This window comes from Phaethon aethereus (genome assembly GCF_964289735.1).
Source record: "Phaethon aethereus genome assembly, chromosome: 1".
Taxonomy (NCBI): domain Eukaryota; kingdom Metazoa; phylum Chordata; class Aves; order Phaethontiformes; family Phaethontidae; genus Phaethon; species Phaethon aethereus.
The window spans coordinates 148,793,489-148,820,718 of NC_138575.1; the positions used below are offsets into that span (position 1 = coordinate 148,793,489).

General features: G+C 41.5%; 1 protein-coding gene across 1 annotated transcript in view; it reads right to left on the reverse strand.

Annotated features, from left to right (window-relative positions):
• The window catches only part of AFF3 (ALF transcription elongation factor 3), a gene marked incomplete at its 3' end in the record, with an annotated part of 327,368 nt that overhangs the window by 269,837 nt on the left and 30,301 nt on the right, over positions 1–27,230 (reverse strand). The window contains exons 2-3 of the mRNA XM_082014341.1: positions 7,928–8,048; positions 223–1,020 (exon numbers count right to left, since the gene is read on the reverse strand). Coding sequence (XP_081870467.1) covers positions 223–1,020; positions 7,928–8,048 — 919 coding nt within the window. The remainder of the gene's footprint in view (positions 1–222; positions 1,021–7,927; positions 8,049–27,230) is intronic.

Consider the following 27,230-nt stretch of genomic DNA (forward strand, 5'->3'; position numbering starts at 1 on the left):
TTGTAGGAAGTGTTATGGTCCTGAAGACAGTGAGCATTTCACTCTTGAGTTATCCTTGCGTTACTGTGAGGCTGCTATTTGCAATATACTATGTCAACGTTAAAAAGAAATTCAGCATGCAAACTAATACGTTAAAAATGCATAAAGAGGCAGATGAAATTTGCAGTTCTAAGGCATCAGCCATCCAACGGGGTATGTCATAAAAAGCATAAAAACACTTACCTCTTCTTGCTTAGGAATGCTGAACTTGGTTATCTTTGACTTGGTCCTGGCCGAATCAGGCTTGTTAGAAGGCACTTCCCTATACGACTTGGTTGTCTCTGCTGGTAACTTCAGCTTTGGAGACTCATCAGGAGCCTGGTCTTGACCGTCCATTGGCCTTACATAAGCTGTCGGTTTCTGCTGAACCAGACTCGGCTTCGAAGCAAGAGAGGGCGGGAAGGTTTGGACGCAGTGCCCGCCACCATGCTTTGCTGGCCTGTCTTGCGCTTGAGCTCCTCCTTCTGAGCTACAATTGAGCTTTGCCGGCTGCTGCACTCTGTTGACATTGTCTCCTAGCGTGGCCCTCATTGAGCTTTGCTGGGCAGTGTTGGAGGAGGAGGAGGTGGGACTTGATGCATAGCGTTTTAGTTTCTCCAGACTGGATTTTTGGTTCGTCAGTTTGAAGTCACCCTTGTGTGACTCCAGCGACCGGTGCCCGTGCTTGCTTGTTCTCTGCTGGCCATCTGAAGCAGCATTGTGCCCGGCCTTCTGCCAACCCATCATGGCGCTTTTGCTCTGCTGTGCAGGTAGGGCTGCTGGTGTGGAAGAAGTAGTACTGGAAATGGGAGGAGGAGGTGGTGGTCTTGAGTCTGCAATAAGACGTTCATCGGGCTTGGGAAGAGACGTCTGAGGAACCCCAGGTTTTGGAACCCCAACAAGGTGGCTCTGGTTTGATCGGTCAGTTAACAAGTCTTTCATTTCATCATAGTTACCCAGCGTATTCTGGATGCGGTTTGAGAGCTCATCCCCCTTGTTAGTCTGCAAAACAAAAATTGAGTGTTCTGCAATAGTCAATGTAAGAAAAACAAAATTCCCTGCATGCTTCTGCTGAAATCCTTACTGAAGTAGCACTGCCCTATTCAGCAGCAGCATTGAGGGATGAAATCGAAAATCCTTATTGTCTCTGAAGACATTTGTCAACATCTTAAATCTACCCTGAACTGGAAAAGCTATAAAGGGCCTTAGAGTATATAAAAAAAGAAATCTATCACTGGTATCAAGCTGTAGTTAAAGTATATTACCTGGAAACTAGAAAATTTATTATTGCAACTACACAGAATGGTTTGGATTAAATCTGACCGTGATAAAACCTTTCCTGTAGCCCAGTGCAAAGTCTTCTTCAGCCATAAATGAAAACACTGCATTCCCAATTTCCTTCTCTGCCTGCTTAAGGTTTCACATTGCAGCTGGGAACCCACAAAGCATCCAGCGTAAGCACTGAATGAACTCACCAGTCTAAGCCAAGCAAATACTCTCAGGTGACTTGAAGACAGCTTGTGGGACAATGGGAAAACTACAGATGATTATGCCCCTTCTTTGAAAATACTCTGACAAGATGCTCGCTCCAGGGCAGTCTCCTCTTTAAAAAAAGAAAAGGTGAACAGAAGCCCCCCAAATTCTTCACATTGCTTAGTGCTTGCTGTGTGCAGCAGGGGGGACACAGTCACCCTCCCTCCCCTTTAAGATTAATTACTGTTCTTAAAATCATCCATTTACTTCCTGACCGAAGAGGCAGAAGCTCCACAAAGAAATAAAACAAGCAAAGAAAAAATACTGGAAAAGATTGAAAACTCTTCCTTTAAAAAGCCACTGTAAGCAAAGGGGTGTATCATTAGCATTTTTGCAGCAGAGATTTTTCTGAACCCTGCCAAGATTCAGGCATGTGATGTTCTTTGCTTTACGTTTTCAGAATAAGAGAGTAATGAGCCAGTGGTGGTCTCCCTTCTCTCTTCCAGGCATGAGGTCTGGATGGGAAAACTCCCACTGGCATAAGAAGGCCAAGCTTTCATCTCAAGAGCCTTTGTTTTAGAGGGAAACAGAAAGAATGAGAAAGAACGGGGTAAAGGGAGCAGGGAAGACCCCCTTAAAGTTACGTAAAAATATGAAAGATGTAGCAGCAACACCAGTTACTCTGGAAAATTGGGGTGGTTTTTTGTTTTTAAGCCTTCGAATAAAATCAAGTCACTCAAACAAAAATGTAACAGAAAATCCCCTAGTTCAGAATCTTTTCTTTCAGGTTTCCTATAAAAGAAGCCGAGTCCAAGCAAAAATGCCTGGTAAATGAGTGCAGTGGCTGCCACATGCTAACTTTCAGAGGACTACAATGGAAGCATTGCCAAGGCAGGCAGTAGAAGCAGTCTTGTCTTCCTTGAAACTTGTCCCCTGAAATTTCAGGGACACTACCTTGTGACTATGTAAAATATATTACAGCTCGCTTTCTGATATGTATTTGTTATGATGCTGTCTAACAGAGTTGAATATATAACAACTATATATATTGAAGGGAAGTGGGAAAAGAAAAACTCATTTGCATCCAAAACACTGCTTTGCAAACTTGGAATAAGTTGGCTCAACCACTATGGCCTGATCTTCTCTCTGCATATGCAGCAGTTGTTGTGACAAGGACAATAATCTTCTATGAAAAGAAACATGAAGCATTAATTCATAAACAGCAAGTGGCTTTAAAAAAAGGGTGGCTTTAAAAAAAGGTGTTCTTTCACTTCACAGGAATCATATCAATGTTCTAGAGAAGACGAAACTATAAACAAGGCTTCAAAAGTGGGAAGCATCACATACATCTGAAAAGAAGGAAGGCTGGAGATAAACTCATGTGTCTCTCAGGGTCAATAAAATGGCTTCTATGCTTGGGCATTGCCTTGACCAGCAGAATTAGTTTATGGAAGACACAGAAAATTTTCCTTTTACCCAGTGGATCTCTCCTATGCTTCCAGTGGATCCTCCACCTTGTGTAGATACCGCGTAGAGATGTGTTTCCAGCTTCCCTCCAGGGAGGGAGATCTGCTCTTGGGTCTGCACCCAGCCTGATTCAGGCAGCCTCCATGTGTGAGGTTTTCTTCCCTGCCAGGAGCATGGCAACAAGGACCACCAAATGGCACGGGGCCCCTGACACCCACAAGCCTCCTACAGCACAGACAGCTTGTGAGGCAGCTCACCACCCGCCTGCCTCTAGGTCCATGGATGTAAGAGAACTGACACCCACAAGTCTATGGGGCCTGATGGGATCCACCCAAGAGTACTGAGAGAGCTGGCGGAGGAGCTTTCCAAGCCACTCTCCATCATTTATCAGCAGTCCTGGTTAACAGGGGAGGTCCCAGAAGACTGGAGGCTTGCCAATGTGATGCCCATCTACAAGAAAGGCCGGAAGGAGGATCCTGGGAACTACAGGCCTGTCAGCCTGACCTCTGTACCGGGGAAGATTATGGAGCGGTTGGTTTTGAGAGTGCTCACAGGGCATCTGCAGGACAACCAAGGGATCAGGCCCAGCCAGCACGGGTTCATGAAAGGCAGGTCCTGCTTGACCAACCTGATCTCCTATGACCAGGTGACCCGCCTAGTGGATGAAGGAAAGGCTGTGTATGTTGTCCACCTGGACTTTAGTAAAGCCTTTGACAGCGTTAACCACAGCATTCTCCTGGAGAAACTGGCGGCTTGTGGCTTAGACAGGTTTACTCTTCGCTGGGTGAGGAACTGGCTGGATGGCCGAGCCCAGAGAGTTGTGGTGAACGGTGTTAAACCAGGCTGGCGGCCGGTCACAAGCGGTGTTCCCCAGGGCTCAGTTCTGGGGCCGGTCTTGTTCAATATCTTTATAGATGATCTGGATGAGGGAATCGAGTGCTCCCTCAGTAAGTTTGCAGATGACACCAAGTTGGGTGGGAGTGTTGATCTGCTGGAGGGTAGAAGAGCTCTGCAGAGGGATCTGGACAGGCTGGATCGATGGGCAGAGGCCAACTGTATGAGGTTTAATAAGGCCAAGTGCAGGGTCCTGCACTTTGGCCACAACAACCCCATGCAACACTACAGGCTTGGGGAGGGGTGGCTGGAGACCTGCCCAGTGGAAAGGGACCTGGGGGTGCTGGTTGACAGTCGGCTGAACATGAGTCGGCAGTGTGGCCAGGTGGCCAAGAAGGCCAACAGCGTCCTGGCCTCTATCAGGAATAGTGTGGCCAGCAGGAGTAGGGAAGTGATCGTGCCCCTGTACTCGGCACTGGTGAGGCTGCACCTTGAATCCTGTGTTCAGTTTTGGGCCCCTCACTACAAGAAGGATGTTGAGGTGCTGGAGCGTGTCCAGAGAAGGGCAACGAAGCTGGTGAGGGGGCTGGAGCACAAGTCTTATGAGGAGCGGCTGAGGGAACTGGGGTTGTTCAGTCTGGAGAAGAGGAGGCTGAAGGGAGACCTTATTCGCTCTCTACAACTACCTGAAAGGGGGTTGTGGCGACGAGGGTGTTGGCCTCTTCTCCCAAGTAACTAGTGATAGGACAAGAGGAAATGGCCTCAAGTTGCGCCAGAGGAGGTTTAGATTGGATATTAGGAAAAATTTCTTCACTGAGAGAGTGGTCAGGCATTGGAACAGGCTGCCCAGGGAGGTGGTGGAGTCGCCATCTCTGGAAGTGTTCAAAAAACGGGTGGATGTGGCACTTCAGGACATGGTTTAGGGGACATGGTGGCGCTGGATTAATGGTTGGACTTGATGATCTTGAAGGTCCTTTCCAACCTAGTGATTCTGTGATTCTGTGATATACAAGTTTTGCCCCTGGAAAGTCCAACTTCCCTAACAGAAGGTCCATTCTTTCTGATGGCTGCTATTTGGATGGGAGGTAAATAAAAGCCTAATTTCAGATTATCTGTAGACTATCTGTAGCTCAGAGAAGCCAGCAGATTGTCTTCTATATGGCTGTGATGTGAAGGTCACACAGAGACACCTTGTATTGAGAGAACCCAGACAACCACAAGAATAATTGCAGCAAACCAATATAACGCCTGTACCATGGCACATGCTAACAAACGGTTGCTGTTGTTTATTCCTCCTGGATACACCAGGGACAACCTGAGAAGAGAAGATTTTGTGTTGAGCTGATCTCACCTAGAAGAGTTCGCCTATATCCTCTTGGGAACAAGATGGGATCTGAGGTAACTTGTTATGAGCTTTAGATGTAACAGTTTGTCCTATTATTTGCTCTGAAATATTGCTGGCCTTATTTAAGCATTCACATAGGGAAAACGTGATCATGAAATGAGTAAGTAGCAAAAGTGTTCTGTGTAAACATTTCTAACTTACAGTGCTCTGATATTCTTCTGCTATGCAAGATGCTTCCATGTGTTTGAAGAGTGCAAGATCCAACACTTCCAAAAGTAAGCCTGACAGTTGCATGGAAGGCCATCAGATTTTTTTTCTTCATTAAAGATACTGATATGGTTAATGAGGCAAGGTATTCTGTCCAGGAAATATGCAGAATGAAACTCCTACTTTTTACCCCCTGTAAAAGGCATTTTAAGTAAAACATGCTGGATTTCTTGCAGTCCTTCATAAAGGGTTGCTATGGATACTTTGAACAGGATAAGGGGCAACCCAAAGAGTCAGGATTTTTCAGAAACTCTGATGTTACAGGAGTAGTGATACATGCCAAGGTGAGAGAGGACGTGAGATTTAAGAGATTTCCAGTCTGCCTTTGATTTTCAGATATGGCCTTTTGAATGGCAAATCCTTTGGCTTTAGCACAGGTTTCTCAAGCTGTGCAGAGGAATACTGAATTTAATCGGAACTTGCTGTGAATGTCTGCTGTAACTTCATTCCCCTCTGGAAACACCTAAAACTTAAACATGATCTTTAAGGACAGTAAGAGTGGGTTTCAGTTTTGCTTTTGCAGAAGGGTTTTCTCTCTTGCAGTCAGCCCCTCTCTACAATAAGATCAAAATGCCCAAGCCACAGCTCTGCACTCTGACACTGAAGGTTCACAAATGCTTGGGTGAGTTCAGACAGTGCAATAGTCCATTGCCAGTGTAGACATGATATTCAGAGTACCCCACTGCTGAAGTTTTGGTGTCCAGCAGTGTCAGAACAACTGGTCGTCCCAAGCAGCTGTGACTGTCATGCCAACAGAGCTGTGGGTGAGTTATATAGTTGAGCTGGGCTTTGCCTTTCTCCACGTTTCCTTGACAAAGCCAGCTGTATGACGTGTTTCTGCAGCACCTTCTTTACTTGTGCTTGTCCAAAACAGGGACAGAGTGTTTAAAGATAAGAAGCATGGATGGAGACATTATTCTGATCTCCCCATAGGATACCCTCTCTGCTTCTAGAGACAGCAATGATTTTTCATCCACTCCTATTAAAGCTGAGGGAATTATACTGTGGTTGCATATAGGTGCCGTCAGACATCATAACTCAGAAACTACCGGTCCATGATACATGAAGTCTGTGCCATGACAGTCAGTACATTGGCACACAGGTAATAATCAAAGTGCACAAAATATTCCAACTATACCACTTTTATAAGTGATTTGAGCTTCAGCATGATCAACTTCAGGTACCACAGACAAAACTGTATCAGGTATCCAGCAAAAGGACACGTCCTTTTTGTGGGGATCGATTTGATTGGACCTACCAAGTGAAAAATTATTAAGTAAGTCCCCATTGCAGCAGAGACCTCACAAAATGACAAGACACAGCTGACTTAAGCTTTTCAGGCTTTTTTCCATGGATTAGCTCTTGATTGGTCTCACAGTAGACTTTTTCAAGTAGAGCCTTGAGGAGTTCAAGACATTTCCCATGGTTTCTAAATGCCTTTGTAATGAATCTGAAATTCGGGCAGCTGGAGGTCAGCTTCAAGGCAGACAGAGCTGTCTTCTAGCAAGGGACGTGGTTTGAAAGTGGTAGATCTTTCTTTTTTTTTATTAGGGACTAGAAACAAACAACAATCTGGAAGAACAGCAAGCTAAAAGATGACCCTGGAGCACAGGCTGAAACACGGAAGCACAGAAGTCAGGTGCAGAAGCCGAGCGCCAGGTCCCAAATAGGACTCCTGGAAAGAGGCACTAAAGCACCCAAAGCATCAGGACAAGTGATGCTGCATGGAGGGAAAGGCTTCACAAAGTGGTGGTTTTAACAGTAACTTGGGCATTACTGGAAGAGCACAATAGACGATACATGATGATGCTTTGATGCACGCAAGCAAAGTCACTGGGTTTGCTGGGGGAGATGAGCAGCCCCCATGGGATACTGCTCTCTGGTCCTGTTCACAAGGGCTTGGTTTGCAGGCTTCTGCAAAGTGCAGAAGATCCTGCTTGACCCTTCTAATAGGGAGTGGGGAGAGATGGTTGTGCCTCATCACACTACTGTTACCATGAGGAATAAAATAGGGAGTTGAGACTCTTAAGTGACTTCTGCCTTTGGTGAGGGCAAACCATGTCTAGCAGACAAATTTTGTTGGTAATGCTTATAGAAAAAAAAAAAAGAAAAGCAAACACCAAGATATTTCATTGTATTAATCTTGGCCAGAGCACAATGTTTACTGTATTGCTTGACCTTCACACACAATTCTAACACAATTGTTTTCTTCTAAGTGTTGCAAAAACAGGGCACCGTCACCTTCACCTCCTAGTTTTAACTCCACCTCAAACATTGTTAGGATATTTCTAGTTTATTTCATTCTCATGTGCTACTGAACATTATAAGAAGCTTATATATATACATATACGTGCATATATATAAAAAACCTGCTTCTCAATGAACTGTGCTCTGTGAATTTTGTGAGGCTAGCACTTGTGAGAGGGTGCTGAAACCTGGACAATGCCTTCCACAGGCTGCGTTTTTGTACTGTGGGATAAATAAATAAATAAATAAACAGCCACACAGCTGGGAAGCATCTACCTTGTACGGTTCACTGAAGAGGGAGTAACTCGTGTTACACGTGCCATCCTCCTGCTGGGCCTCCTGATTTCTCCTTTCCCATTCTTTCCTTCGCAGCACGTTTCTATCTGGCTCGTAGACACTGCAGCAAAAAGAGGAATAGCTTTTTAAGAGTTAAAAGTTAGCAGGCAACATATAAACCAGCATGAATTTAAAAGTGAAGAATGCTGGTTTGCAGACAGATGGCAAAAATAAGCAAGAACATGAATCAGATGAATTCCAGTCCAAGCAGGCTGGGAAGGCTCAGGTCTCTGGGAAGGCTGGTGCTTTCTTCACACAAAGAATAGATAATTAAATTCTTACAGAAGAATAAAAAAGAAATCACAGGGCAGAACCTAGTCTGTGTAGAACTTCTCTGCTTGAAATGTGACAAAGGAAATATCTAAGCAACTTTGACAAAGACTGAAAGTACTCTTAAGGCAGACGGTAATTACAGCTATGAGTAAATAGAAATTATGAACATATTTCCACTTATGACATATCCTCTGAGTGTTGTATGAGAATGCTCCTTTTTTCACATGGATGTGTTTCTGTAGTGATTCTTTCATTAACTAGCTCCCTAAAGAGCTGTTAAAACTACATGCTGGAGTGGTTTCCACAGTTAGGCTGCTGCTTCTGATCTCTGTTAATCAGCCAAGTCGTGAAACTACTACTGAAACAATTCCTCTTTCTGATAGATTTGACACTATCACAACTTCAGAGCATGAATAAATGAATACTGGCACGACAGTGTATGTATGGCTGGTAGAGTGTAGCTGGAGAGAGAATAAAATCACTGCATTACACAACTATTAATTTTTAGAAATGAACTACTCTGTCTCCAATATCGACATCCAGAATAAAAATTAACTTTTGTTTGTTTGTTTGTTTAATTCTAGTTTAATGCATGACAACATAAACCAGAAAATCCTTTCCGCAAATTCCCATGACAATGACACAGGTTTGCGCATTTCAGGCTGTTAGGTTTTACTTGCCTCACAAAGGAAACCGATGTGTCTAGTAAGGTTTACATGTTATTTGAGGACAATGTGACAAGTATGCTGGTTGCCTATTTTGCTTAGCTCAGCTAATGCCTTTCTTCTGGCACTGTAAGTCTGTAAAGTAGAAATATATATTAATGTCATGTAAGTGCACCACGTGTTAATAAAAAAAAAGGTTGTCTTGCTAACCGGCTTCCCAGTTAGCAGAATATATGTTGCATTGGCTATCCCTGTGACGTCACCTAGGACGCCTCAGGCAAGGCAGTAAAAAGGCCAACAGCTATCTGATTCTAATTCAAGACCTGAGAGAGCTGAAAATACATAGGGTATGTTAGATGCTATTAGTATTTAAAAACAATGCCTTAGCAGTCACCAAACAGGCACAAACTCTCATGTTTACTTGTTAATGCTGCTCACTGGAACCGGACTGTGGAGTACCCTTCCGACGGGTCTGAAGGCAGATGCCAAACACGAAGCAGGGCTCTCAAACAGGGGGGTTTATGGTGAAACTCAGGATTTCAGTACAGCAGGCTGCAGGCAGCTTCCAACCATCAGCTCTATATTCCACTTACAAGTGGTTGAGGTTTTTTGGTTTTACCCTCTATTTTTCATAAGCAATGCACGTTATTCACACCAACACCCTCTCTTTGAAAAGCAGCGTCATGAGGAGGCAATTATAGGGGTAGAGTTTTGGGCACGGAAAATGCCTTCCTCCAGGAAGAAGGGGATAGCGACGGCCTTCCCATGGGGTCCCTGTGAGCGGAGATCATCCGCTGCACACGCTGCCGGGGCCAGGAGGCAGAGCAGTTGTCATTTACTGCTACGTGACCAATGGTCCTCAGGGACTACATCATGCTCTCTGAGCATACTCCCCTCAGTAACAACTACCTCTGTGTCTAAAGTAGACTTTCTGCGACCCATTGTTGGGTTGGGTTTTCCTGAAGTTGCAGGGATCTGCAGCTTCATCCTCAGTCACATTTCCCTATCCAGAACCTCTTGACTATTTGAGACACTTTGTGTTTGGACTCTAGCCTGCCATCAAATAGAGATGGGCAGCTCCCCCGAGATTAATTATAAAGCTGATCTCTACCCGGTTTCTAGGAAGTAAACAAGTGCAAGATTCTTCACTAGGCCTCACAGAAATTTAAAAATGCATTGCTGTGATACTCCTAAAGCAGAAGGACATTTTTATCCCTTTATTTGATGGAGACATATTTGATGAAGACATACAAGTTGTCAGATCTCTGAACCCCTTCCCAAATGAGAAGTTCACTGTTGGCAGTGCAATGCACAACCTGCAATAATTCAAAATGATTATGGCAAAAATGTGTGACAAGGACTAATATGCCATCTATAAGCAGTAAGTTAGGAAGAGCTACAAGTTGAGAGTTCTTTTGGTAATACCAGATGGCAAAATCTCTGGCATTTGTGAGGCTGCTCCTTATTTGCATGAACATTGCAACAATCACATTTCCTTGAACATATGTCACCAAATGTATTTATTTATTTTGATTTGAGGAGAATACTGCCAACTGCTATAATTGTCTTTATTGCAAACACTTCAGTTAATGGAGAATGTTTCTTTAATAGTTTTCTTCCTTCTTTCTTTTTGAAAAACCCATAATTTAAAACAATCACAAATGTACATGTACCTTTTTAATTGTTTACAGTGTGTCTTTTCCATAGCCAAGGCATGAAGAACAAGTTCATGACAATCTCAGGATTCTTTCTTTATTGGGGCATGTGTGCGTATGTGGGTGATGTATGTATATACATGTCACATGCACGCTTGCACATCTGTTTATTGATGAAGAGTTTTGCTAGTATGGGCCAAAATGTTGAAGCAGTTTTGCAAGACTTGTAAACCAAAGAGCATGCACCATTCATCTCTCAAAAGGCAGTTTCACTTATATTTGTTTCACACAGGTCAAACGCCAAAAGGATTAATTTAAATAGCTTTAAAATGGTAGCTTGTTATTTTTAAAATGCTGCATCTGCTTCAAATTCATGCTTAAAGGACTGACTTTTTAGCAGGGCCTGTAGTGACAGCAAAAGAGGTAATGGTTTTAAACTAAAAGAGGGTAGATGTCAACTAGATATAAGGAAGAACTTTTTCACAATGAGGGTGGTGAAACACTGGCACAGGTTGCCCAGAGAGGTGGTAGACGCCCCATCCCTGGCAACATTCCAGGTCAGGTTGCACGGGGCTCTGAGCAACTTGACCTAGCTGAAGATGTCCCTGCCCATTGCAGGGGGGTTGGATTAGATGGCCTTCAAAGGTCCCTTCCAACCCAAACTATTCTGTGATTCTATTATTCTATGATTTAGTTTTAGGTAGTTCTGTGAGGAGTAGGGAGTTGGATTTGCTGATCCTTATGGGTGCCTTCCAACTCAAGATATTCTATGGTTCCATGATTCTATGACATGAACTGAAGCATGAGTAACAAGTCAAACACTAGCAAAAGTTACATATGAACAAATGTATTATAAAAATTACATTATCTCGAATTTAGCACACTGCTTTAAAACCACACTTTGATTTATCTCAGCCCTAAGATCTGCCAAGAGACATACTGGACTTACCAATGTCTAAATACCAGTGTCTCAGGTTCAAAGCACTTTGAGCACACCATCACCACCACACAGTCACAGCAGCCCTATCTCCTCTGCTTCTTCTAGGATACTTTGAAAAATTTCACTCTCAGGTATTTTCCAGATCATAATTCCAAAACTTCCCAGAGTTAGGTATATTTAATAAATTTCGATCTCTTGTGACAACTTTTGGAAGATTACCTTGACGGCTACCCACTCCTTGGCTGTGCGCTAGGTGAGCGTGTCTCCCTGAAGAGGAGAGCCCAGGTGCGCTGGTGCCCGATGGGAGAGTGGCTGCGTCACCAGCCTCCCCTGCCAGTACTGACAGAAATGCTCATAGCTTTCTTCATGCTACTCCGGGCACCAGAAGAAACCGCTTCCTTTAGTCCTTAATTAAAAATAGACAGAGACGGCTCAAGGGACAGCCTAGCAGCAGAGCAATAACATTACCTGAAAAATCTGGGACTGGATTTAATCTCCTACAAAGTCCAAAGAGTTATGTAGTCTCAGGCTAGGCTGAAAGCAATCACACAAAAAGCCTAAAGCTTTAACTGTTGAAGAGTCTCCTTTCTGCCTTTTTTTTTTTAAAGCACACTATTTCTGACTCCATTTACCTCCCTCAGACATCATTACTTGGAACAACTCAAATATAAAGGTCTAATCTCCACAACGAACCGGGTGGAAACAACGCACCTACCTATTCCCCTATCTTCAGTTTTAGGGAATGCCCAAGATTGCACTCGGAGGAAGATGTCCTTTTCCACAAGCTAAAGCACTGCACCCTCGCTGAGGAATGACGTGCCCTCGCAGGCGTATGGTGGGCACCAGCAATGCTGCTTGACCTTTCCAGAAACCACAAAACTGCCACAACGGCCAAGGGGACATTCAGGAAGGCTACCGTTATGTTGCTACGAGAGGACCACCCCCACAACAGCCGCCATCTTGGAGGCTGTACACGGCACAGGTAGGGAAACTGAGGGCGAGAGGGCTGGCGCTCCCCCAGCCTCGCGGCAGTTGAGCTCCCGGCAAAGGAAGGGGGCAGTGACTCCGGCTGCCCGGCGGGCACAACAGCGCAAGGCCTTAGCGCCCGCGTACACACACACCCCTCTGGCAGCAGTTACCGAACTCGTTGCAGTTTGCGGTGACCTGCAATCTCGCCTTTGCCTTTCCAGACCTTCCAGTATCATCTTCCAGCCCAAGATTTAGTTCATTATTCTCTGAACTGCGAAGGCTCCGCACACCGCCCCCCCCCGCCACAGCTTCCTTCTACCTCCCCACACGCATCGTGATGCAGCTTTAGCAGGAGTAGCTTGTTCATTTGCAGTTCGCGTTTTTGATGCGGGAGGCTGATCTTCTTCACCCCAGCAGCTACGCGTGGCACTTCGCACAGAACTTTCCGAACCCGAAGTCTAGTCATACTCATAACAAAAGCGGAGCCGACTCCTCACGCTCCGGAGCGACGACTTCTTAACCTGGCAAAACCTCAAGCGCCCGCGGGCGCCTGGCAGGCCTTTGCTAGGGAAGACCTAGGTACCATTTCCAAGCGCTGAGCTTCTTTCTCAGATTTTGTTGACTTCCTCATTTTACGCCCAAACTGACCCTTCTTCTTCCATAACCAGATTAAGAGGCTCCATACAAAATGCCGTCAGACCGCAACACCCACTCCCAGCATCATGGGAATTGCACCGTCTCCAAGCTCCCAGGTGCAGTCCCTGAATAACCCCCGGGAGCGTACAGAGCTGATCGTGTTCCAAACAACCAAAAAAACCCCCCCAAATCCCAAAAACTCAACCCACACCATAAGTGACTAAAAGGTACGTGTGTTTCAAGAATACAACTAGACCTGTGAACAAGTTTTCTGTGAGGACACATAGATATTTGAAATTAAATTTTAGCACACGGTCATTTCTGAATTATGAACAAAGTTGGAACCACTTCAAAACCATGAAAACCAGGCGATATTTCAAGAAAATACATTTTTAAAAGGTTTACTGATTATTCTCAACATTTCCCCACAAATTGTCATCTGGCACAGAAGTCAATATACTAAATTTCAGGCTGAAGTGAGGATATTTTCTTAAATATTTAATAGTCTAATTCTCCCCTGAATTACCACATTTATGCCAAAGTAGCTAAATAGACTAACTCCAGCGAAAAACTTACACAACGCAATAAAAAAAACAGTCCAACCCTCATGCAGGACAGTGATTATGAAACTGAATTCAGAATGGAAACTGGATTCTGAATTTAAACACGCCATCATTCCCATATCTCTGCAATATTTTAAAACACATAAGGACTAACCAGCCTGAGACCTTGTAAGGGCAATAGCCCCAAACATTTATAGAAAACAGTCTTAATTCTGACAATTGAATTACAATAACTCAGGTTATTTTCCTTGCCAAATTGCTGTGCTTAACATGGAAGTGCTATCATTTAATACCTGTTTTCTATGTCACTGTTCATGTCCATGGTTTTTGCTGGCCAATTTCTTCAGTTCCATTTCCAGCTAAGTATAAACGATGCCTGTTTGGGAACTAATTGCTAATGGGTTACGGGGAGCTCTTAGAGATGGAAACCGTACATTTTTGAGCATTAAATGTTTTCCCTAACGACATTTGAACCATTGGTCCAATTATTACAAAGGGGCTGCCTTTCATGAACAAGTGGCATGATCAATAAAATACCTTCCTAGGTTGCAACTGACGTTTTTAGACTTTTTATCTAGCTTAAACAGCAGAAGTTAATTTGAGGATTTTTACAGTATTTTTTCCCATTTACAAATAGGAATGCCGTGGGGTAAAGCAATTACTCTGATTTACTGTTTTCACTTTGATTGAACATAAAGATGTAGCAGGGTCTCAAAAAAGCACTAACTTAACAAACTGTGCTCCTATCCACAGACAGATAAAGTACCTACTTTGCTATTTCAAAGAGTTTACCTCCAGGCAGCAGCACAGAGCAAACATCAATCAATGACATGTGTCTAAGATGAGATTGATGTTTACTCTCACAGCTTTTCATCTTACATCCAATAAATTATTTTTCCTTCACGAAAATGCCTGGTTAAATTTCATTTTTCACTTTGCAGTATCAGTTTTAAAACTTTAGCTTGCAGCAATTTTAAAGCTAGGATTCATTGATGCTTCAGCTTTTACAGCCTGTTTATGATTTGTATTAGCCATGAAACACTACCGTCCAAACATGAATATGATCAGGGGGAGCTGGGCTGGGCCGGCCGTGCGGGCTGGGAGGTGCGAGATGGCTTTAATTATCTGCCTGGAAATTCTGAGTCCGAAACCAGGAGCTATATTTTCAGGGGCAGATATATCGCATCTACCAAACGAATGCATATATACATATCATATCTGCAAAATCAGCATCTGAGCGTTCAGGGAAGGTCTTCTGAGGGCTCACGCTGGGCAACTGGAAGGAACCAAGGAAAGCCTAATTGTGGGTGCAGTTGTTATCGTGCAGGCGCTCACGTCTGACATCCACAAAATGTGAGTGCTTTGCATGCAACCTGACTGAATTTTAAGTCTGTATTGAAATATTGAGAAAACCTAGGGTTGCAGTTGAGGCTGTGATCTAGGTTGTTGAGTTAGAGCAGTAAACATCACAACAGAGGAACATTAAAAAAAAATCCAATTTAGTTCAACATCTGCTTGTACGAGAGCACCTCTTCCAGCTCTGCTACAGATAAAACATGCACATTTTCTTCCCTCAGTGAAGTTTTGCCCAATGAGAAAAATTGAGACATAATTCCAATATTTTTTTTTTTAGCTTCAGGAAAAATAATGTCATCACATTATAAAAATCTACCAGTCCATACCTACAGTATACATAGATATAAAAAAATTCATCATTCAGTTTTAATGGGTAATTCTACATTCAATGCCTTACTATTTTCTTTTTGCTATTAAGTGCTGGTGCTCTCTTTTTATAACCCTAAAACTGCTAGCAAAAATACCTAAGATGGAGGAACATCTAATAACATCACCGAGCCAAGCTAGAAACAGAACAGTTACTATTACTTCTAATTTTGCACTGCTCTAACAATGTATTGTTTGAAACTATATTCACAAGTCACAAATTCACCACTATTAATAATCTTACACCTGGAATGGGTGTTTCTTTTTCTCCAGAATCCAAATTTGTATTTAAAACCTCCAGAAATTAAATGGAGATCTTCGCTGTCCAGAAACAGATGTAGATGAGATAGGGGGAAGTACTCCTTTTGTACCTTCACCTGTATTTTCCAAGGGGAGAAAAAAAAAATACCAAGACTGAAGAGCACAAACCAGACAAAGCACAGTGAGGCCCTCTCATTTGATTTTGTTAATGTTACTGTTATTGTAATTCAAAAATGTTATTACTGTAATTCAAAAATACCACAGCTGAGAGCGTCGGTAAGGAATCTTTTTTTCTGCCTAACCTAACACTGCTGAACTCCCTGGGCTGCTACACGCTGCCTTACCTAACGTGGTGATGCCTACATCTGATCTGGTTTCTTCTCACATTGCTGCCCTGCCAGAGATGTCAGACAGAACGCCCCACTTGTCTGTTTTTCTCCACAATGATTTCTGCTTTCTGAGGCATCCTTATGCATGGGAAACGGTTCCAGGTATCATCTGCCAAGCTTGTGTGTTTTTTTCCTTGAAACTTTAGGTTCCTTACAGTCATAATTAGTCAAAAATGATAAGGTTTTTTTTTTTGATCACCCATCCGGCTCATCTCTGTAGAGGATGTGCACATATAGGCAAATTATTCATATAGTCTTGTTGCATACCCTGAAGAGTTCACAGACTGAATGTTGCAATAAACTGAATTTAACTCCTATCATTGCGTGATTCCTAGCGATGTTCTGAACATTTTAAATGTAATGAAAAAAACCTGGCCTTTTAAAAGTCTATTTTGCAGCAAGTGCTTAATACTTTATTCAAAGTGTTTGTTGAGCTTCTTATTGATGTGTTTGCTGAAAACTGGATTTCAGTCAATAAAGATCTTCAGTGCTAGTTTCAATAGTAAAAAAAAGAAAATAAGTATCCTGAAAATTGTGAAAAATTATGTTTTGCCTCTATGATCTTTTTCTTGAAAAAAGGTCTTTTTCAGAAAAAAAACACCTCCTTGCTCCCATTTTTCTCTAGCAACTTAAATAGCTTATTCTTTCCATGGGGCTCTGAACAGTGATCCATCTACCCACAGCTAATTGCAGGATTGAGAAGTACACTGAGGTATCCTTCACATAACACACAAAAATGGAAAGCTCTGTAACTGGTAGAAAAATGTCATCAAGCAATTCAGCCTCGTGCAACTTGACTTAAAGCAGCAAAAGCAAAGACTGTAATGAATCATTAAGGCCAGATCTAAGAGCACTTTGCCACTACAGAGATAACAGCAGTCTCTATTAGAAAATATTTCTGGCACAGTAGTAAAAGGAGCAAAACTTTGCAGACTTCCATGGATGACAAAGACGAGTGGTTTTAATTTAAGTTGTTAAATGCTCTTGGTGCTGCTAAGAACCCCTATGAAACATGAGTGAAAGACGCACAGAGATTCAGTACCTAAATGTAAAGGTTGTGAAAACTCTTGCCTACATTTATATTCTGTGCACTCGATTTTAGATCAACGTTCAAAATTAGCTGATGTCCAGAAGGCACCAAAATACAGCACTAAAGTATAGGACACAGGATTGCAGCCTTATGTAGTATTGTACTTTTACGGAAGGCCGAAGTACAGTATTTCATTACGAATGTGTCACCTGTTAGTAACCACCAAATCGATGACTCATGAAAATGTCTATACATGTTTTCTTAACAAAGCAACATTTCCAATATACTCTTACTATAATGGCTAATGACGGAAGGTTCATCAGGGTTAATCAAGGAAATGATGTAAATTTTATATTGTATTATGTGTCACTTGGCGTAAAATGGATCTTGGGCGACAGTGTTTTTTATGTGCTTAATCATGATTTACAGCATTAAGGAAATCACACAAAAGCCTCAGTGTGAAAAAAAATTACAAACAAGTCAGTGCATAAGTCATCAGATTTTTATGTAGTTGCAGAAAATAATTTCTTGGGATCTTCAGCGGACAGTCCCCGAGTTGATTTCTGTAGAAATAAATCGATATGTTTTGAGATGCTTTACTTTAATTTATCTTTCATATTTTAGAAATAGATGGAGACCTTCTTATAGCATTTTATATATTACAGAGGAGTCATCACTACATACAGGTAAGGCTGAACTGAGTTTTAAACAGATGTATGTTAGCATGTCAACATGATAAAAATAAATTTGGATGATGTTAACAACTGCACATGCAAATAAAGCAACAATCAAAGGAGTTAAACCCCATGCCAGCTGTACAGATACAAAAAGAATCAGGCACTGTAAATGCCCAAATAATAAATTCACTAAAACCTCTGCTTTTGCTTATATGAAGACCTGAAATGTAGCTCACTATACGAAGAAATTTTGATTGTTTTTAGCAATAATTTGCATCAGATTCCATAAGCATAAAGTCTTATTATGGGAAATTATGAGGTTCCATCTTCATTCCACTCAACTGAGGTAGAACAATTAGAAAATTGAACGAAATATAGATATATAGAGAGATATATATCACAAACCTAAATCACAATCTAAATCTATCTATCTACCTACTGCCTACATAGACAGCCTGCTTTCATAGCATGAAAAGGACCACTGTAAGAAGTCTGGGTTCAAGAACCTAAGAAAGTTGTGGTTCATACATAACTTTAAGCTACAAACAGTGAAAAGAATGCTTATACAGAGAATGTTTCACTCTCCTTTCACAAGAAACTATACTAGCCAAACATAGTGCATTGCACTACACAGCTAGCTAGCTTCTCTAAAATACATTGAATACATTTAAACTCCAGCAAAATGCAAATGTCTTCCCAGTTCTTTCTTCTTAAAATGGAGAACATAAACTGGACCTGAGGTTTATGCTTGACCAAATAACAGTATCATCACATATCCTTGGAACCTGCACAAGAAAAATGCACAGCACACAAACCACATGACTTTTAGTTTCTTATTCATTATATCCTGCTTGCGCTGTGCAGCTCTGTCATATTTTGACATGTAGCCCCAAGGGGTACGCAATCAAAATTAGGAAGAGAAGTTAGCCAAAACCAGCATACCCATGCATAAAAGAATAATTTCTGTTCATACATGAAAAAATGAATAAAAATGTTAAAATGATGAAAGAGTTAAAACTTTTATGTCCTGTGACTGGTGTAATTCATGTAAGCTTCTTACACATGCTTGTCCCAATTCATTCTGCCTACGAAGACGACTATATCATAACTCATGCTGCCCACCTTCAGAGCTGCACAGAGAAGCACCCATGCGCTCCCTTCCCTAAGTGACATGCAATGGGAAGTGAGGTGTTTTATCTCACATTATAGAAAAAAAACCCCACATTGGAAACAAACACCACCTTTTTTTTTTTTTTTTTTTGGTCTGTGCCTCTCTTGACACTCTGCGTCTGCTGAAGAGTGGTGGTGACACGGCCATGCCACAAATTCAGAACAAAATGTAACACGTCGGGAATACAAAACCCTAAATATAATAAAGTGCAAAATAAGGTCCTATATTTTAACTCGCAGAAACAGCATGACTGTTTGAGTGCCTCACTTTCAACTAGTGAGGCATTTAAAATTTCTTTAAATGTTAAAATTTCTTTAAATATTTCCAAATCTGAAGGAAATTGCATAAAAATTACAAAAAATTACCCAGAAGCTTTACCGGTTGCGACATGCAGAAGCCATTCCAGAGCTGCCCGTGCGGGGACGGTGCCAGGGAGGCAGGTGCTGTCTGTTGGAGGGGATCAGCCTGGTTCCAGCCCAAAGTGGGGAAGCGAGTGACCTGATGAAGTTGGATACATCATCCCTCACTCTCCAACAGCTGCCTCGCCCTGACTACTTTTTCTCAGCAAATTTTAGCTGAGTTCATAAATGCATATTCATGTCACAGTAAATTATAAGGATATCATTTACCTGTATAGTGTAAGGTGTAAAATTATTCAGTGTTTCATTCTGAAAGTGGTAAGAGGTATCTAAATTCTATGTATTCTGGTAAAAGCACGAGGAGGGATCTAAATTGTATGTACTAGTCTAGAAGCATGGGTTTGGGAGATGTCTACAACATTTCTATTTGAATCTTCTGTAGCAGAGATCCCCTTTTATTATGCAAGGAAGACTTGAAATATCTGTGTCAATTTTCCTGCAAATTTTTTAAATGTTTCAAAACACTGCACTTCAGTTTGACCTTCTCTCATTCCACTGCTCCAGAACGTCAAATTTGTGTGTCCTCCCAGAAATCCCACAGAAGCTGGTTTCATGGGAACAACTGAGGAGGACTAAAATCCTCCTCTGACAGGTTGTGCACAAAAGATGCCAGAATTTCATTTTCTCCTATTTCACTAGGGTAATAGAATATAACCAAAAGGAGTTAAAACACACATTAAAAAAAAAAAAGGAGGGGGAACAAGGCTAAAGGAAATTCCCCTGATTTTCCAGTTCAGAAAAACCAGCAGAACGGAGATGCTTAAGATAGGGAGATCTACCACAACGGAAAAAAAAATCCATACAGGAGGAACCCATCCTGCATCTTTCTGTTGGCAGATTATCAACCTATAATCCCACAGTCCTCTGGGGATGGGACAGGATTGGAAATGGATAGGATTGTGAAGACGAGGCAAGCTCTACCTTGACCACTATCCATGAAGTTCACTGAAACTCACGTTCACGTTGCTAAAAATCCAGCACTTACAAGAATGCTAATCATGCAGTTTGGATTTAGCTGCTCACATTCTCTCAGGCTCTCTAGTCTTAAAAGTGATGACAGTCAAGACTCCCACATTAGACACCCAAATTCTTGTTAAGAAGTAACATTTGAACCTCGTGGAAGGTGTTTAACATTTTAAAGACACAGGATGACTCTGCTAGATCTAATAGCACATTTTTTTGCCACCAAAAACCAGCACATGATGGAAAGGTGGTGTTCCTGGAGTGGGCTGGAACGCAAGTGACCTCCACTAGAGTAACAAGCCTTATGCTGTCGGTGTTACCTGCCGGCAGAAACCTGAAATAGCACCGAACAGAAAGGCGAAGGAGCTGCTTGCTGTCCCCTCCCAACCCTGCTGGATGAGCCCACTGCGGGGAAAAAATGACATGGATGAGGGTAAGAGAGGGCACGAAACTAAACCTCTGCCAGTGAACTTGATTTTTATTTGAATCCAAACAAAGCACGGTACAATTCACACTTGGTAACTGGAATATCCCAGTGCAAAAAATAAACAGAAGCTGCTATTAGCAAGAGAATATTTTGTTGCTAGCATGCCATGTTAAGCAGAAAACTGCTACTACATTTAGCCTTCCTTAAAACTTTCCTAAGCAGGAATCCTGATATAGCTTCTCAGTGACTTAGGAAATAGCAGAGAATTATTTCCTTGTAGGTAATAGAAAGCAAAAGACTTATGTAAAGATATTCCATTTTTAATTTTTTTTTTAAAAACAAGTAAAAGAAAGTAAGTTCAATGAATTTGTTCCTTTTTACATTTGGGACTGTTTCTTGGAAAACTGTGAAATAATTGTAATACCCATATTCTATTTTGCTGTGAACAAAAATAGTATCTTATTAACTCAATGACAAAGGTTTGTCAAAGATTTCTGAGTGTTTATGTAATCCTAGAGAACATGTGCTGTTCCTGACGTGGGAATACCTAGCGTACCTAATTTGATACTAATGACATAACATGAGAAAGAAAAAGAAAACTTTATTAGGATCTCAGGAAAGAAGCCACGAAAGGGATAATGCATTAAATTAAAAGGAACTGACTAGTTGGGTAGACATCAGTGTCAAGCTGAAGATAATATTATTTAAACTGATCCATTTCAAACTAAATTGTTTTCTAATAATTTAAAAGCCTACATTTACCACCTTATGACATATCTTATTCTATATACAGAAAAAACATGGGGCTCTGTGTATCTCCCCGTGGCCATATTAAACAAAATAGAAATGCCAGAACTCCACCTCCCTTAATAGATCTACTTGCTCAAATGCTTGTGAAAATGTATAACCCTCAAACATTTGCTGATTCTCTGAAACCAAAGAGGAAAGCACTTTACAGAGTTCACGGCACCCCACTTCCAATGTGGGACTCATCGTATTGCGTAGCCTGGGTGATGTCTGTTGCCACCAAAGCTTGCAAGGAGGAGCAATCTCTCTGTGATGCAGCTTCAAAGCCACACAGAACGTACAGCTAAAACACAACAGCCATGTAAAAACTACATCAATCTCTGGAAGGAGGTGTAAGGCAGTCCGTTCCCTGAACCTGGTGTGACCCAGAAAGTATCCTCCAGCAGAAGAACCAGCTTGAATGATTCATGGTCCCATTTGGGTCCCATTTTAGCAATCCGAGCACACAAAACATCTCCTATCCTTTGGGTCTTTCTTTCACTCTGTTTCTGTTGCCCATGTATTTTTGATAACAAACTTAATCCCAAACTGACCTGCAGCAGGGCACTGAGAAAATGCACACACTGGCCTGGGGACCTCTGCTGTAGGAAAGAGGTGGTGTTGCCCGGAAGAGAAGAGACAGATGGTTAAAGGAGTGAGGTATGAAAAAGGACAAATCAGGTTTGTCTGGTTTAGAAAAGAGAAGACTGGGAGATGCATGATAATGATCCTCCCACCTATAAAGACTTGTTGCAGAGCAGACAATGATGAATTGTGTTCTCTGCCTGCTAGGTCTCAGGACTTAATTTGCAGCAGAGGAGATTTAGATACGGTTTTAGAAATGCTATCTAGTTTAAAAAAGAAGGGCTGGAAGGGGCTGGCTATCTACTCCACAGCCTCCTTCATGGCTTCTTTATTTCAGAACAGGTTGGTCGGTCCTCGCCCCGACCCTGTCCCCGCCAGCAGACAGTTACTGTTAAGTTTGTTCCTTCTCAGCCAGGTTTAATACACAAAATAAACAAGAACAAGAGATCTTCATCCACTGAAGAACACAACTCCCTTCCCTCCCTCCAGATGGGCAACAGTGCCTCCTTACATTACCGTTTGGGATGCCTCTCCTCCATAAGCATCTGCTTGTTAGCGCCTAACGAAGTAAGACTAGTTCTCCCCAACAATGAAGACACTTTTCCTGGAGGAACATACATCAAACACAGATTACTTGTGGGCTAGGGACCTATGGAAGTCCCTATGCAGCCGCTCCACAACTGCAAGGGACTCATATGTGCTGTAAAGGTTATACTCATCTGTCAGGCTGGCGCAGGTGTGCTGCTTCTGCCTCAGAGCCCAGGGGTGGAATAAGGGCTCTATGCAGCCCAGCATTTGGAATTATTTTTTGGTTGTGATTTTTTTAACATACGGGATAAAGGACAGAGAAATTTTCTTCAGTCACTGAATTCAGAAAATGATCTGTAAGACGTAAGAGCAGGAACACCTTCTGACCATCTCCGAATGAACCGTGCTTAGCGGCTACGGAGACGCGCAGGGCATGCAAAGGGAGACATGCAAAAAACAAATACAGCTGTTCTAAAATACCTTGCACTGGTGATCAAGAACTTAAAACAATCTCTGACACTAAAAATTCCAGAAGCGGTGCTACGCATGGCAGCTTATATTTGCTATTAGAGATTTACTTTTGATCTCTCGGGCTCTGTGGTGTACAAAAGATCTGAATCCTCTGTTACAACAACAGGAAAGGCAAGGAGCGAACAAGACGATTTTGTGACCAAATGTCACAAAACTCAAATCCCCAACATCTTGAGGTGATGTGAATGGCGTAACTCTACTTACATCAAGGGTGCTATTTTAATTTATTCTGCATGAGAATGAAATAAGAGCTTAGTTTATGCCCAACTGCATATATATAAAACCAAACACTAAGTACCAGCCATTCAGCGCCAACTCAAGAAGATTCTCATCAGTGTGGACTTTGGGGACACCCAGGATATGTGGTTGAAAACCACAGCTGGCAAGAAGCTAACCGCCTCAAAAGATAAGTCCTGGAGCTTAAGTTCACTGCAGACTGTACACTAAAAATACTACTTTTTCCCTTTCTCTCAGGATTTGCAACTACGAGGCAACTACAGCCTAACAAATTCACTTTTGGAATTGGAAGTCATGATATTTGAATTCTCCTACCATGTGTTGCAAATTATGACACATCAGAAGACATTGTACAAAAAATAAAATAAACAATGCTGATTTCCTTTTGATAGGCAAATTGAAAAAAAATACAACTGCCCCTCGCCAGAAAACTTTTTTTTACTCTTACAGGTTTAGAAAAAAATCAAGAAAGAGGAAAACAAGTTGTACGGTGCAGATATACTATACCCTATTTTGGGATCTGATGAAACATTTTCTATAATGTGAAAATTATGTCATCTTTTGTCATAAATTAAGGGAAACCTTTTTTTTTTTTTGAACTGGTTTGGATATTTTTGCTTACCTGTCCACGGCATTCTGTTAGGTGCCATCATAAAAAGAAAATACTGTTAGCAATATTTATTTGTAGAGACAAACATCAATGCTAAGCACTTAGCAGTACATTATGTTTTTTTGAGGATGCACTTGGGGGAATCGAAGTATTTTATTGCACAATAGATATTATTCTGTTTGTACTTCCATTCCTCCAAACTTAAACCATTCACAATGTTTTATTTCTGAGTATACATAACCAAGAACACTGACTGGGGTGATATTTTATATATTAAAACAATTCCTGCACATCACTTTAAAAAAAGAATGCCTTTGGGTAAATGTCTTTGCTTTCTCTTTTTCTTTGCCTTTCCTTTGTCAGTGCCCTTATATGACGTGTTCTTTGAAATATGAACCACATTTGCTCCATTTACTGTTTAACAAAAATAAAGCATGAAAAATGTTATAAGCTATAAATAAAATCATCTAGTATTTGTATTGCGCTAATTTGTCAGGGGCTGAATAAATGTTAATTATACAGCTTTTTAAAAATCAAACTTGTTAATGTCATTTTTAATTTAGAATGCTACACTGTAAATGTTTTCCATTGTGTTAATTTACACCTGTTATTACAGCCTCCATTATTAGGTTTACACTGGAACAGCTACTTTGTGCCACTGAAATTTGCTTAAAACAGCAGAAACAATTACTAATTAGAAGGGCATGTTTACTTTAATTATATTTATTTCCTAGTCTAGTTTTATATGTAGCACACTATGAAAGTGTATGATTCAATTAGCCAAACCCATTTATCTTAGGCAATTCCTCAAATGAGCATTGCTTAGAAAGACAGCAAATTCTTTCAGCACTACTTTGCCTCATAAATTTCATAGGTGACACTAATAAATACATATGGTGACTGGGTATCACTTTCTATGTGACCTCACTGCTTTCTCCTGTTTTTGCTAATGCTTATTCAGTAATTGCAGATTACCACAATGACATTATATTTAAACAACAAGCCCAACTGTTTTAATCAAAGATTTTAAACCAGTGACATGGAGAACCATCTTTAGCATTCACAAACTCAGAATCAATACAAGATAAGCATTCAGCTCATTCAGTTACCCACACAATGTGAAACTACTACCGGTACCCATCCACTGATATCTAGAGCTAGTCTTAGGTATTACACAGTGTTTTATACATTTGCAAACCAAGTGCAGTTTACACTTCTTTGGAACAATAAGTTCATGTCTTTACAAATATGACTCTCTGAGTAGTTTTTCCAGTGAAAGTTGCATTATCTATCCACTCTCACAGACTAAAAAGGAGAGCCATAAAAACTCTTTACAAATGACTTCCCTGAAGCTCATTCCTAGTATTATGTTTTAAACCTGAAGTGACAATTAAAAAAAAGAGCACTATGCTTCTAATTGATAGTTGCTGCTCCTAATCTATGTAAATGATATTGGCAGGTAGTACCACATACTGTTGCTTTCGAATAACATTATCTCAGTACTTATAACAAAATTCAGTACTCTGAAAAATAAAATGGGAGACAAAACTTTACAAGCCGGGGGGCACCCCCACGAGTTCTACGTCACAAGGCGCCCTGCCTCACGCAGCCATCGAGGTTAACGCATTTACGCTATCTCACCCCCACTGCACGGGCACAGCAGTTGTGTGACGCTCAAAGAGCGCAGCTGGTGCCGTCAACGCGGCTACAGCAGGGCTGTAGCTTCCCCAACAGGGGCAGCCATTGCCCGTGGAATGACGCGCAACAGCTCTGCGTACGGGCAGCGCTGCCTATAATGATCGAATACATGAGTTGGGCCACATCTTACACCTTCCACCACAAAGGGAATTCACTTCCAGTTAAATTTCTCTTTAACATATAGAGCGTAACAAGAACAATGAAAATCTAAACTTCTACGAAGAATTAAGCCAGCGTCTTGTGTGGCCAAGGATCACAGACCTACCTTCTCCTAATCCACTGCGACGCAGAAAGGAAAACAGTGTATAAATAGAAAGCCTGACGTAATTCAGAAAAAGCTGCAATTAAAAAGTCAGCATTTCCAAAAAGCTAACAGAGACATGTCTCAGCTGAGGCAATTATTTTGTAGGTTAAGAGGAGAGAAATACTGTTGCAGTTGAAGATTTGTCTTCACAGGGGTTCTCGAGAACGCCAGGGCAAATCAACTGACAGAATGAAGTCAGTTCCCAGTCAGATAAACATATATTATGGCATCTTATCCTTCCTCCAAGAGGAAAAAGGATCAGCTGTACCGAAGTAAGACCACTTTTTGAGGGTGGACCAAGCATGTTCATGTAGCGACTTAACAGGCCTTAAGGTACGCAGACCGACTTCACGCATTTAGTGCCTCGCCGGCTCCGGCGTTGCCTCCATCCACCCAGCCTGGTGGCTGGTAACGAAGGCTGACTGCACGGACACACCTTTGCCCTTTCGCTAATAGCACCTTCCCTTTTATTTACATGCGGGGCACGGGGAAAGGGAGGTTATACGAAGTGCACCGGCAATTTCTAATCGCTAACTGTCTTTAATAATGAAGTGTAAGATAACAAATCAAGTCTGAGTCATAACTAATTAAAAGAAATGGGAATTGAAAATGAGTGTAATTAGTCAAAATTTCTGAACACCGCCTTTATTATAAAGTCAATAATTAAAATGGAGAAATCAGCATTTTGTAACATAATCAAGCTCATACACAAGCAACTTCTGGCCTTTCTTCAAGTGTCTTGATTTTGAGCATCTCTGCTTTCAGAAAACTTGGATTACAACAAATGTGGGGGGTTTTGTTGGGTTTTTTTTTACAAAGAAGAAACTGATGAGATGGACTTAATTACCTTTGCTGGGACATTTTCAGGAGAAGTTGACCACAGTATGTTGTTAACTGCCTTTGTAATGAGGCTACTCTCTTTGCAACAGCAGACATGATCAATTAAAACTGAAATAATGCTGGTTGCATTATTTTGTTCAAGTCAGAAATACATGCACTTGTATGGTACATGTTGTTGTAATGAATCTGAGTTCTTAAGTGCTAGGATATATACATGCAAAGCAGGTATATGACTTTTAAAAGGGGGCCTGTAGATGTTAAATTAAGCAGACTTCAGAAGAATCTTCGTTTTTAAGAGAAATATATTGATTCACTTCAACATTTTCCCTCTGACATATACCCTCCTGTAACCATGGGCTGGTTC